The sequence below is a fragment of the Camelus bactrianus genome, chromosome 4 (assembly GCF_048773025.1).
Source record: "Camelus bactrianus isolate YW-2024 breed Bactrian camel chromosome 4, ASM4877302v1, whole genome shotgun sequence".
NCBI classification, from domain to species: Eukaryota; Metazoa; Chordata; class Mammalia; order Artiodactyla; family Camelidae; genus Camelus; species Camelus bactrianus.
Genome location: NC_133542.1, coordinates 71351700 through 71365252, shown reverse-complemented (window position 1 = coordinate 71365252; position 13553 = coordinate 71351700). Strand labels below are relative to the sequence as shown.

The 13553-nt window shown below is 47.7% G+C and overlaps 1 protein-coding gene across 14 annotated transcripts in view; it reads right to left on the bottom strand.

Moving 5' to 3' along the window:
- Positions 1 to 13553, bottom strand: part of SPTAN1 (spectrin alpha, non-erythrocytic 1) — a 57939-nt gene that overhangs the window by 25057 nt on the left and 19329 nt on the right. For 8 of the 14 annotated variants that reach the window (XM_074362335.1, XM_074362336.1, XM_074362333.1 and 5 more), the window contains 18 exons: positions 13219 to 13320; positions 12209 to 12346; positions 11549 to 11659; positions 10809 to 10886; positions 10543 to 10698; positions 10109 to 10313; positions 9397 to 9578; positions 8800 to 9043; positions 8498 to 8620; positions 7746 to 7963; positions 6940 to 7032; positions 6529 to 6663; positions 5325 to 5473; positions 4202 to 4261; positions 2874 to 3072; positions 1737 to 1841; positions 945 to 968; positions 358 to 393 (listed from right to left, as the gene is read on the bottom strand). In XM_074362335.1, coding sequence (XP_074218436.1) covers positions 358 to 393; positions 945 to 968; positions 1737 to 1841; positions 2874 to 3072; positions 4202 to 4261; positions 5325 to 5473; positions 6529 to 6663; positions 6940 to 7032; positions 7746 to 7963; positions 8498 to 8620; positions 8800 to 9043; positions 9397 to 9578; positions 10109 to 10313; positions 10543 to 10698; positions 10809 to 10886; positions 11549 to 11659; positions 12209 to 12346; positions 13219 to 13320 — 2358 coding nt within the window. The remainder of the gene's footprint in view (positions 1 to 357; positions 394 to 944; positions 969 to 1736; positions 1842 to 2873; positions 3073 to 4201; positions 4262 to 5324; positions 5474 to 6528; positions 6664 to 6939; positions 7033 to 7745; positions 7964 to 8497; positions 8621 to 8799; positions 9044 to 9396; positions 9579 to 10108; positions 10314 to 10542; positions 10699 to 10808; positions 10887 to 11548; positions 11660 to 12208; positions 12347 to 13218; positions 13321 to 13553) is intronic. The other 6 variants (XM_074362337.1, XM_074362346.1, XM_074362339.1 and 3 more) reach the window with 1 other exon arrangement.

Genomic DNA, 13553 nt, shown 5'->3' with positions numbered 1-13553 from the left:
ATCCTTGATTTCAACCAACCATGGATCGAATACTAGTATTTTCAATTGGTGGTTGTTTGAACCTGCAGATGCAGACCCAGGGATACAGAGGGCCAGCTGTATCCTCTGGTGGTGATGGTGCAGGACAAATGTGATCTAATGGAACTTACACTGTACATCTACTTGGGGACATTCTGCTTTTGCAAATTAAGCATCACATTTCAAGACATGAGATTCAAAGAACACAACACCAGGATCAGAAAGACACCAGGCTCAGACAAGCCTGAATACTAACAAACAGGCACAGCAGAAAAGGACAAAAAGTATTTCTGCTCCTAGAAAACCTTCGGAAACAATAATGTGGAAAGGAGTCCTTACCTTCCATGGGGAGGCTGTCTTGGAATCAGTTTCATCCTATTAGAAGAAAAAGGAGGCGTTTAGGCAGCTGAACAATTGAGCACAAAACAACGCAGCACCCCGCCTTCCCTCCGAATGCTGGGAAGTTCACAGAGAAATCAGCCAGAACAGCAGCTCCCCGCTGTGATTCACAGCTTATCACTGGCTGGCAGCGAACGGCAAGGCCGCTTGAGGGAAATGAAGCAAACAAACAGGAGAGAAAAATTCTTTTTTTTTTCATGTGGAAGAAATGGAGAGAATGTGGAAATTTAGTAAGAAAATGACCAGCTTCTCTTTACGTCATATCCATAGGATACTTTGAAAAAGGATAATAACCTAAATAATTGCTGTGGAAAAGGTTTAGGAAATGAAGAAATAAAAACTATTTTGGTCTTTTGGAGAATGGCAAATTGAAACCAATTTCTGCTTTCTTTTCCACAGATTTTTATACACAAAAGGCATTTCTGAGGTTCAAGAACAGAAACCCTTATGAGGCTCTCGACTTCATACTCTTCCCAAGATCTGATCCTTCTCAAGTTCACATTCCACACGGAGCCCCTGACACTTACCCTCGGCATCGCGCCATACACCTCCTACAAGGAGAGAGGAAAACCAGCTTTATTACTGGAGGAAAAACAAACTTCTAAGTAACACTCATCCCTGTCATGTCATTCCTGGAGAGCGGGAGAAAATTACAAAAAGGCAGGCAACCCGAATGGCCACAGGAACTTTTTTTTTTAATTGTCTTTTTGTTTTGTTTTGTTTCGTTTGTCAGAGAAGGTAATTAGGTTTATTCATTTATTTTAGAGGAGGTACTGGGGATTGAACCCAGGACCTCGTGCATACTAAGCAGATGCTCTACCACTGAGCTATACAGGCCCCTCTCCCCTACAGGAACTTCTTAAAGTCTACAGAGAGACCAAGTGTTTATATACAAAACCTTTCATTTATTCATCTAAAGAACTGCATGACTTTAGTAACCAGTTAAAGGCTAAAGAAACATCAAACAACTTTCACAACAGTTAATGGGCATGCGGGGGAGACAGGAGCTGTTCTTCCCTGCTGTCAAGAGTAAACTGGGGTGGAGGGGAGGTAGAGCTCAGTGGTAGAGTGTGCTTAGCACGCACGAGGTCCTGGGTTCAATCCCCAGTACCTCCACTAAAATAACTAAGTAGATAAATAAACCTAATTACCTCCACCCTAAACCAACCAACCAACCAAAAAAACCAAAGAGTAAGCCAGATGGTGCAGGTCCCGCAGAGGACTAGACCTGCTCCCCGGCAGTAACTGCGCTACAGAGCATGCTCGCTGGGCTACAGAGGAGCGGGACGGAACGCTCCACACAAGAGCCAGACATTCACCTGCTGCTGCACTGCCTGCACCTCCTCTGCCATCAGACCTTCAGACTCCAGGTCTTCAGCCACCTTGTTAATGTCCTTCAGCCGCGACTCATTGGCCTTGAGATCCTTTAAAGAAAAAGACAAAATAACTAAAAGCAACAATAGCAATTCAAAGGAGAAGGGCAACAGACATTCATCAACTATGGTCTGAAGCTGTAAATTTCCGTTTAACAGGCATCCCGTAAATGATTTTTCTACTCCTTGGCAGTGACCTAAATCAGAAAAACCTGATTGTCCCTATCAAGGAATTAAGAAAACAACAGGCTATTGGAAAGTCTGTCTCATTTTACTGAACTAACTGTAGTTAATGAACCCTTATTCTGGTTGAATGGGTTTTTTTTTTTAAACCTTTCTTTGTGGGAGAGAGGACACACAGTAAAAGTGTAACTGAATTTTACTGCTAGCCACTGTGGGAGCAAAGCCCCCACCTATTTGAACTGGTTATAGGAATACTTCTAAACTCAAGAATGGATAAACAAACTGTGGTATACGCATACCATGGAATGTTGGCCATAAAAAGTTATAGACCATGTACACGTCTACATGGATGAACTTCGAAAATGTTATGTTCAGCGAAAGCAAAGTCACAAAATACATGATTCCACCTATATAAAATGTCCAGAATACATATATCCAGAGACACAAAGCAGGCCAGCGGTTGTCGGGTGCTGGGCTGGAGGGTGATGAGAAGCGACTGCTTAATGGGCATGTGGTTTCCTTCTGAAGTGATACAAAATGTTCTGGAACCAGACAGAGGTGATGGTTATACAACACTGTGAATGTACTAAGCGCTCCTGAATTGTACCCTTTAAAATGGTTAACTGAATGGTATGTGAATTCGCCCCCAACTTAAAAAATCACATTTTTTTTTGGACATGAGGTTCAGGAAAGTTCTTAAAACAATGTGTAGAGAAAACTGCATATGTTTCCTCAAAAGTAAACCAGTCCAAGAAAAGTTCTCATTAAACTCACTTAAAAAAAGGCTACATAGATGGTGGAATATTATCTATGTAGCTTTCACTGTGGTACCCTGCAGTCAAAAATCAAGAGAACCAGATCTTTGAACAATTTTTCAGTTCAGCTGCAAGACGGCTGTACCTTCTGGAAGTCGTCAAACTTCTTCTGCAGCACCTCCACCTGCTCCAAGTCTGCGCCGACCTCCTCGCTGGTCAGGGCCGCTTCCTTCTCATTGATCCACTGCTGCAGCTCATTTGCTTCACGGAACAGCATAAACTTCTTACAACTCTTCTCCAACATGCCTTTGCGCTTCTCACCCAGTTCCAGCAGAGAATGGTACCTGACGGGATTCAAGAGGGTGACAAGAGGGGCAAGGGAGGCAGTTAGCATCCTCCAGAGGCCAACACAATGGCAAACCACCAGCTGTCTCCAAGATGTGGGTCCAAGGCTATGAGTTTGTAATGATGGTGACCTGGTGACAAAGTATCAGAACGTGGATGAAGATGAAGACCCCAAGGACCCACAGACAGCCTCTGGGACAAGCACACACGCTACTGTTCACAACCGGGTGGCTGGGACCGCCAGGCACACTCATCCCTCAGCCAAGTGTGCACTTAAAACATCACAATCACAAATGACCGAAACCAAGCGCTTAGCAGAACAACACAGGCTTCATGCGACTACAGCTGAGAGATGAGATGAATTTTCTGGGTGTAATGTACACAGAGGGCTGTTCTCCTGTTGTATGATTCTCCCAGCAGACCCGACGGTAGGGCAAGGTACAACTGAGCTTTAAAACAGCCTCACAGAGGACGCTAGTATCTCTGGAAGAGTAGGAAATTTCTATTGTTTCTAAAATAATGCATTTCTCAGAAAGTTTTGGCAACTTCAGAATGAAAATCATGCAATTCATGTTTCATTAGCTGAAAATTTCTTAGGAAGAATCAAAGCATACTCTACCCCTGGGGAACTAAAATACCAAAGGCTGAACTCCTACTATTTTTGGAGACATGAAAATGACAAACTTAATACAACTGAGTTAAAAGTTAAAAAAAAAAAAATCTAGAAGCAAGTCTAAGCTTCCAAAAGTGAAATAGAAAGGGAATGAATTACCAAGAATCAGAGCACTTTAAGAGAGGCACTTAGTTTCCTGCCTACTGAGGACACTACCACATCGGCCTGCAGGTCTGCTGCTGAGAGCGGCTGGTCCAGCACAAAAGCCAACAGGAGGGGAACCAACCACACTCTGAACACACAGCTGCACATAAGCAACCAACGAGAGAAGCGCCATCAGCTGACACAGCTTCACCGAAACCTTCCCTCGTGAGCGAAAGCGGCTGCCAGAGATGCGGCCCCTCCCACCACCTCGCCTTCCTGGATGAACGAGTGCCTTCAAGAGAAGCGGCAGAGGGAGGATGGACAGGGAGGGCCATGGACACGGTGCTCGGCACGGCTTCCAGCCTACTCACAGTTCTTCCACCTGCTTCATACGCAGAGATACACTGCCGGCCTCCTTAGTTATGCGTGTCCTGCACAGAGGGGCACAGCAAAGGCATGCACGAATTAGTGGGATTAATCCACAGGGAGGAGAGGCGGCAGCTCCGACTGGTGCCATGATGGTAGATGTATCATGGGGGGAAAATTAAGGAGTCATTCAAATGCTCTTGGAAGCAGCCGAGGCAGGGAATGAAATCACAGTAAAGCAGGAAAATTCAATTAAATTAGAGGGTTAGTTCACCTTCATTTTCCTGACGTCTCCCTTGCTTAAGGCAGTACATTCTCCTGTGCTAGAAACACTGGTCACTTCACAGAGCAAGCCAGGGAATAAAGCGACTGCCCAGAGGAAATGATTTTACTGAGGGCTAAGTTGCAACTTTAGTCACACGTCTGGTCCATTTTTTTGCTGTTGTATTTACCACCCAGGCCAAAACCTCTTCTTGTCTCAACGTTAACAGAAAAAGTCAGTAAGTATACAAATAACTGACCTTTGCAGGGATCATTAGGGTCAGAAAAGTCCTATCGTTCTAAACTCTAGTGAGAATGTATTTTCTGGATTATCTCTCAAGGGTCCAAAGCTTTTAACTTCATTAGTGGAGTAAGATAATACCTGAGTGAGGGACACAGGTCTTTATGGAGGCTCAGCTACAGAAAAGAAGACAGAGCCATTTCATAAAAAATAAACTCCATTCTCAGAGGACAAAGCCATGGTCGAGACTCTCTATCCAGCCTTTTACAAAGGGCAGAGCTGTAGAGTGTGGAACAGCTAAAAACCCGATTTCAGAAAGAACTTCCTGAACTAGAGGACGAAAGATAAGATAGTAATGATCAGAAGATGCTGTTTAGGAAAAGAAACTCGCAAATAGAAGGGAATAAAACAAAACAAAGGAAAATAAAAGTACGGGCCAGGGATCTGGGGTTCCAGCAGAGTCGTGTGTGTCAGAAGTGACTTGGGGAAAGCAGGAAGACTACGTCCTCGAGGGCAGACGGGCACCAGAAGAACATTCGCTCTGGAAGCCTCAGGACACACTGTCTAAACCTCGGCCCCAACCGATGCCTGGACCGGACCTGTGTGACCAACCGCGCAGCCCTTACTGGTTGTCGATCTGGTCCTGTCGCAGCGCGATGCTGCCCTGCTCTTCCAGGAGGTTCTCCCGGGAGGCAGACTGCGCGGGGTCCAGCTTCTTCACGTATGCAGCCGGCACAAAACCCTGACGATCGTTCACTTCCACTTTCCACCAGTCCTATGGGGAAATAAAGAGACTTGAAAGCTAATCCCTCCCCTGAGGAAGGGAGAATCCAAGGAGGCCTGGGCGCACGGGCACATGTGCACATGTGTTCGGACAGAAGAGGGCTCCAATCACATCAAGAGGATCCCACAATAGTGCCAAAGTCACCTGGGGTTTAAGGACTGAAATTTCGGTCCCTTTGTGACCTGCCAAGTCTGGAGAGGGTCACGAGTGAAGCAGCGGTGACGCTGTCCTTCTCTCTGCTTGGACCCAACCCTGCGTTAACTCTGCAGCCCCGAGCCACATGATACGCAGTGCTTCACATCGCCTGCAGCTAGCAGCTGCTGCAGCGCCAGCGCAGACATAAATACCCACAGTCACAGGAATTCCTACTGCATGACGCTGCTCTTGGGTAAACCAGAGTTAGACCCGCAGGTTAGTTTAGGTTTAGAGTCAATAGAAAGCTATGAATCAGGCTTCCCCAAACTCTCATGAGTGGGGTAAACCGAGGGTGTGGGAATAAGGAGGTTCTTCACAACAGTGAGGACATCCTCCAGCCTAAGCCATGTCTGGATTAGTCAGGTGACAGGTGGAGCATCATGGCCTCACTACAAGGCCACTGTCCAACCAGAGTATGTCAAGGAAGAAAGGCTGATGAACCAGGCAGCATCCAATTGAGAACAGAGCCTACAGGGTAATGTTAGAGCCGTCCTCAACTGCCTGTTGTGGCTGCACAGTCTAGATAAAGAACCAGCACATACCAGTTAGACAGGCAGACTTTGGCTCACAAGAGAAAATATTCCACTTGGAGGTGTTCAATAGTGAAAAAAGCTACCCTTGAGGGTGAGTTGCCACACTAGCTTTTAGATATTCCAGAAAAAGACTGTCATCTTCCTGATCACAGGCAAAACAGGATAAACCCTTCTGAAGCAGGAGGTTGACTAGGAGACTCCAGTATCTTTTCAAACTCTAAATCAGTGTCATCCAGGAGAGACACCCTCGCAAGACACCCAGCTGAGCAGAATCGCGGTGCTGACGGAAACCCACACACGGCCATGTCCTATCCTTGCCTTGTTGGTGCTGTTGAGTAAGGTGAGAATATCTCCTTTTTTCATGGTGACCTCCCGAGGGCTCTTCTCCTGGTAGTCATAGAGGGCCAAGACCAGCTCCTTTCCGGTCTCATCATCCATGGGGGCCACTTGTTGCTAAAAAATCCAAATGAAGGGCAAACACGGTTAAAGGATGTCCACGGTGTGAGATCTAAACACACGACAGATTCCAACGGCAACAGCTGTATCAATTTCACCAAGCACACGTTTTGTGAGAGTTACTCTCTAAAGCTACTGATAAAAATCTGACTCAGGAAGTTTAGCTGCCTGGTACCTTTAAGGTCACAAGAATGTCACCTACGACCATGACTCCTGCTGGCAGCGTCTGGGTCCCCCACCCCCACCACCCCACTGAACTCCCAGCTGCCTCACCCGGCACGACTGAGCTTGCTCCCGGAGAGCCTGGATGCTGCTGCCGTAGGCGCTGAGGTCGGACATCAAAGCCTCGTGTTTCTTCAGCAGAGCCTGAAACCGACGTTACACACAGAGACCCTGAGCAAGGAGCTGGAGCCCCCGTCCCCTGCTGCCACCGGCCTCTGAAATCTATTCACTCCCATGACAATTCCATCACCCCTGGCTCTCTGCTCTGTCTCCCTTTCCAATAAACATTTAATTTGGAGGAAATACTGTGATTTCTATTCTTTTCCCCATGCCTTTACATACTGAATTATGGGACATAAAGAACAGTATCACCCGTGTCAGTGGATCCACCATCCATCCTGAGAACTACACATTCCCAGTAAGTGGAAGTTGGCTGCACACTCTGCTCTCCCCCCAGGAACCCTTTTCCTCACCACACCAGGTGAGTCCCCATTTCCCTACCACCATTTCCAAAAATCACATATAGTCACGTCAATACTCAGCTCTTTCCAGTTTCTGGGAAGACTGGAAAGAAAAAGGGTAGGCACAGGGCTACACCTGGACCTTGATGAGTAAAACTTCATAGTTCCACTCAAAACAGATGGCTAACAATGCGCTGTGTGCGTGAATGTGACAAGAGAGGGGAAATGTAACAGTTGGGGTGACGGGCCGTCTTCTCTCTCCCTCAGGTCTGACTGAATCTCCACAGTAAAAAGTGAAAAGAGATTCTGAGACACCCTGAAAAGCAGATAACCACGAGGCTGCACCTCCCTAACCGGCCCCCAGCCCGAGCCCCCGCAGACCGCGGCGCGGCTCACCTCGGCGGAGTCCTCGTCCTTCCCGTAGTCGGTGCTGCCCACGATGGGCTCCTTCTCCCGCATCCAGGACTCCGCCTCGTTGGCGTCGGCGAAGTACTGCTGGGCCTGCAGCGAGTCCTCCAGGTCCTGCCGCCGCTGTGACGCTTTGGATTTCAGCGCCTCCCACTTCTGGTTGAGCTCATTGAGCTTGGCCTTCACGTCCTCTGCAGCAAAATGGCCTGGGAGGCGGGCAGGGGAGGGGGATGAGGGGCACACTGACACGTGGCAGAAGGACAGGAAAGGTCTGTGTGCCCACAGCACTTCGACACTGCATCTTTCCCAGTTTTATAAGAGGCCCAGGTCCTGATCCTTTAGCAGATTTGCTAGGTTTTTGCCTCCTCAAACCATGATGTCTGTCTAGACTCTAAGAAGCAGAGATCCCTAGGTGGCGTCAGTGATGTCATCATAAAGAAACAATAAAAACCCAGCATCCCTAGTTCTCGGCCACAGAGACTCACATGCTCAGGGTGCCGTGTCGGACTCCCCACACCTGACCCCATTTAACCCTCACTGTGGGAGCAGGTGTTGCCATCCCCACTTCAGAGGTAAGGAGTTCAGGTTCAGAGAGACTACAGGATAGTCAAGGTCACAGCTGGGAGAGAGCGGGGACAGTCTTCAACCCCACAGCCAGCCTGACTCGGGTCCACGCTCTCCACCTTCCCAGGAGGGAGCCGTGGGAATGAAAGCAAGCCACCATCCTGACACTCACTCACCTTCCTCCACCATGGCGTTCCCCTTCTGTGTAACTGCTTTGATGCGGGGTTCATGCCCAGCAATTTCTGCTTGAAGGGCTTGGTGTTTCTTTAGCAGATTCTGGACTCCAATCAGATCTTTGCCTGAAAGCAGAAACCACTCCCGAGTCACTATGAGAAAAGTCAGCATAACTGTCACTCTTAGCTCCTTCCCCCACAGTTTAACTTAAACTTGACCTTGTTCATTCTGACACTGGTCCCCTTTATCCTGTAAGACTAGAGCCCCGACCCCCTTGATTCCTACATGACAGAGGCAGGCTGACCTCTGTTGGTGGACGCAGCAATGGGTTCTTTCTCTCGAATCCATGTCTCCTCATCCTCAACATCACGGAAGAGCTGCTGTAAACGCAGAGAATCGGCCAGCTTCTGCTTCCGGGCAATCATGGGCTCTTTCAGAGCCTCATAGCGAGCCACGAGGGCTTCCTGCTTCTTCTTGATGTTTTCAGCATCAAAATGGCCAGCATCCTGGAACTGGCGAGCCTGAATGGTGATGCCATCAATTCGATCCTGTGAATGGAGAAGGACAGTCCTGAAAGCCTGGACCAGTGTTGGGCAACTATGTTATGGATGTTGCCAGGCTGACCTTGTTACTTCAGATGTGGTTGGGTCACATACTGAGAAACAGAACGTGGTTCTTTCCCCACACCTGAAAGTACTCTTTCTGCCATCGTTTTCCCCTCATTTTGCTCCCAGAAAGCTCAAGAAGGCAGTCTAATTAGAGCAAAAGCAAATGGTGCTTGTACAGTTCTCTAAGCGCACTGACACACTTCATCGCTCTCCAAACCAGTTTGGCCTTGACTGACCTGCCGTTCTCACTCCTACTGATTCTGCACTCATGGGCCCAACGCCAGTCCCCGTACCTGGTGTGCAGCCACGTCAGCCTCCAGCAGGGCGTGCTTCTTCTGGAGGTTCTGGACGTTGGTGAGGTCTTTGCCATAGTCATCGGAGGCCAGGTGACCTTCCACCTCATACAGCCACAGTTCGATATCCTCGACGTTGCGATTAAACTGCTGCTGCTGGTTGGCCTCGCGGAGCTTTATTCCTAGTCAAGGAGGCAAGTTTGTTAACACTCTCCTCCTGTCAACACTGCCCTTAAACATGACATCTTAGTGAAAAGACCACGGGTCAGGGCTTTGATTACAGCTTCACTTGTATCACGAAGGTGAAAAAAAACTGCAACCCCCGCTCTACCTGCTCGATGCTGAACTGGAAGCTGTTTAAAAACCACACTAACCCCTGTGAGATGAGGGCTTGAGAACGGTTAGACGTCCCCGGCTCACAGACAACCTTTGATTTTTCAGAGACGAAGTCCAGTTCCATGAGGGCGGGTGACAAACTCATTGCTTTTTCACTCAGCCTGCCCCCAACCTCCGCCGGCACGCTCAACCCCATTCACCAAACTAGCAAAGCATTCAGAACCCGAGGCAGGTGACTCCTGCTCAGGAAACGCGCCCAAACACCATGTCAGCCAGCTCCCCTTCCCTGGGTGGTGTGCGTCCCTAAACACGTCCCCGGGGAGGAAAATTTAATTCCCTGGATGTCCTGGCCGCAATCCCGTGTGGCTTCTCTCACCTTTCAGCTCTGTGGCCTCTAGCAGTTTCTTCCACAGGCTGATGACTTCATCCATGCGAGCTGCTACCTCATCCTTGGCATAGTGGTTGACGTCAATCAGCTTTTGCCCGGCTTTCTCCAGGGCATCAATGCGGCTTTGGTTTGCTGAGAGCTCAGCCTCAAAAGCCTGATGCTTCTGCACTTTTCCTTGTAGGTTGGAGGGGTCCTGCCAATAAAAGAAAGAAGGGGGTTCTACCTGGAGCCTGAGGACATCAAGTTAGACTGTGTTACCTTCACATTTATCTTTATAGGGGGATGTGTAAAACGGTCAGCTTTCATGAAATAGCATGTTTTTGGTAATTTCTGATTTCTTCCCTAAGCTACAATTTACTTGTGAGAGCTGTGTGCTTGGCTAACTACCCACGTACTACACGGCAACGCTAACGGGACATTACTTTATACGCTTCATCTGTGGCAGTCTTCATCTTCTCATTGACCCAGCTCTTGAGCTCATCAGAATCGCGGAAAAACTGCTGCAAGTGGAAGGAGTCGGCCAGCTGGGCCCGGCGGTACATGGCTCTCTCGTGGAGGGCGTTGCGGCGGCTCAACAGCTAAAAGACAAGGCTCCCTGTGAATCTCCAGCTCGCAGTCCCCACCAGACCTTTCTTGGAAGGGATACCCCCGGGCAGAAAGAAGGTGCACGAAGGAGCCGGACACTTACCGCATCTCGGCGAGTGGCCACATCCTCCATTGCATAGTGGTTGTTCTGAATGAGCTTGGTTGCAAATTCGTCTAATGCCTAGGGAGACGAACATGGGCTCTTCACTGGAGAGCCCCTCTCACTCTCCCACGGCTTGGCCCCCAGAGGAGAGCAAGCGCAGAGCAGGGCGCGAAACGCTCTAGACCTTAACACAGGTCAAGGTTTTCACTCCAAGGTTTGCTATGACACCTTTATCCCTTAACTGCTAAGTTTCTGCTCAGTGCTCCTGGTCAGACGGAACAACACTGAGCCAGCTTCACTCAGGACTGGAGACACTAGCTGCAGCTGATGCCATGACCTGAGCTGACAGGGGTGAGACATTCCCAGTTCGAGGATCTGTGTTCAGTGGGGAAAATACCTCTTACACTAATTCTTAACTACTTTTAGTGAGAAGAAAATCTCAACGCGGAGGTTTTTATCAAGAAGATGACGTTAGGGGATAGAGGTACAGCTTAGTGGCAGAGCACATGCTTAGCATGCAGGAGGCCCTGGGTTCAATCCCCAGTACCTCCACTAAAAAAATAATTTAAAAAAATGATGGTTTCATTCTAGAAGTTGCATTACGTCTCCAACAAGGTGGTTGACTATCATTGTGAGATTCTAAGCACCCACAGGAATGCCTTTCACATGGATCAAATCAGTTTAGAAACCTTTAGAACAAGAAGGGACCTCCACTTTGAAGGCACAACAAAGGATCTTACTGTAATCTTCTCCTCCTGGGCACTGAGGGATTTCTCAAAGTCCTCGTGCTTCTTGAGAAGCGCCTCCACACTATCCAGGGAATCGCCCAAGTCTTCATTCAACAGGAATGCCTTGCAAGAGGAAACAAAGTGATGAGATAACGTCCAACTCCTTTCACCTTGTAAGGCTGCAAAAGCAAAGGCCAAAATACAAAAAGAAGGAAAGAGATTCTATGGCTATTGAACTTCCAGATCTCTTCTGGAAAGCCTAAAGTCCTTAAAATCACTTGAAACTAATCCAACAAAAGCACAAAATCCCTGTTCTACATTCTCCTGAACTTTCTTTCAATAGCTCTTATTGCTTCCATTAGATTTAGACTATGCATAGTGCTATGTTTTTTGTTTTTTTCATAGTGCTATGTTTTAAGGGGGAAAAAATCTTCTCTAACAAAAAACTTTACACCATCACACTCATCTGAAACCTGGGGCCTTTTCTGAGGGCCTTCCACTCTGAGCAGCAGGGAAAACGCTGGCAGAGCCCATGAAAGCCGGCAGCCCCTCCCCATCTGATGCAGTACTGATTTCCCACACAGAGCAAGCTAACTGAGAAGGAGACAAGACAGAGACAGACAAAGAACTTCTTTTCTCCCGGCAGCGGCCAGGTTTCCGCTCACAAATCACCTCCTGTTTGCTCATCCAGTTGTCCACTTGCTCGGTGTCGCGGTAGAAGAGCTGCAGGTCCATGCACTGCTCGTACTGCTGCCGCCGCAGCTCCCACAGCTCCAGCAGCGCGGCCCGCTCCTCCGAGAGGATGGTCAGCTTGGAGGGGAGGGGGCAGAGGGGCGGAGGAAACGTCAGTCCTAAAGGCTGCCCTGGAATTTCTAAGCCTTGTGCTAATCTTCAGGCCTTTGTGCTGATTTGCGAAAGGGGAAGGATAACATTCCCTGTGTGTGTCAGCCAAGTCACAAGAAATCACAAATCCTGAGCAGCATGCACGGTCATGCTGAACACATGAGGGGTGGCCCTGTTCAAATGAACCTAGAGTTAATTTGCTGCCACATTATCACAAATGGCGTCAGGTAAAAATGGCAAGTAAAGGTAAATAAAGCCCCAGGGAGATCAAAAAGGGCATCTGTTAAAGTGAGGCAGCAGGAACCGAGTAGGGGCTCTTAGCTGAGAGATGTCCACTGAGTGGGAACCCCACAGAATATGCTGACTAGATCCATGAATGCCCTGGACATAATTTTTAGGCTCCTAATTTAATGACAATAAAGCATGTCTTTGACGAATCTCTTCTTGGTCTATATTTTATTAAAAATATGTATCATTATCTAATGTTCTTCAGACATCTTTATAAAGATACTTTGAAATTCTCAAATTATATACACCCATACATATAATTCAATAAAAATTTGTTTCCTCCTAGCTCCAACTCATGCAGGACTCAATTCCCTGCAATGTCCCCTTTAAGTAGAAAAGGTGTCACATATGTCCCAAATAAAGGAAACTTTCTCTCTCTGATCAATCACCGGGCATCTGCTTTTGAAATCTCTGGAGTTGCTGCTCCTTAGCTTCCAGGCGGGACCTCTTGTGTAATTTCTCTCACACCATGATGAATGCAGTGTCTGGATATTTAGATGGATAACAGTTTTCAGAGACTTGCAGTAAAAGAACTTTTTTTCCTCTCTTACCTTCTCCTTCACTTCATCTGAGGCATAATGACCAGCAGCAAGCAGGGCCTGTCCAGATTCGTCTGCAGATTTAAAGCTATCTTCATGAGCATCGATTTCACCCTACGTGGGGAAAAAAATGACAATTTATGCCCTGCATATTGTAAAAGAAGAGTAAGTTGCTGAATTTCAAACAATCATTACAAATCAGGATATCACATCAAGAATGAGGAAGAACCCAAAGACCAGGCTTCCTAATATCAGCCTAGGTCATCCAACATGAGTGCATCACTACAAAGTCTTCCCACCGGCTTTTCAAGGCACCTGTCAAACTGTCAGGTTTCCATACAACCACA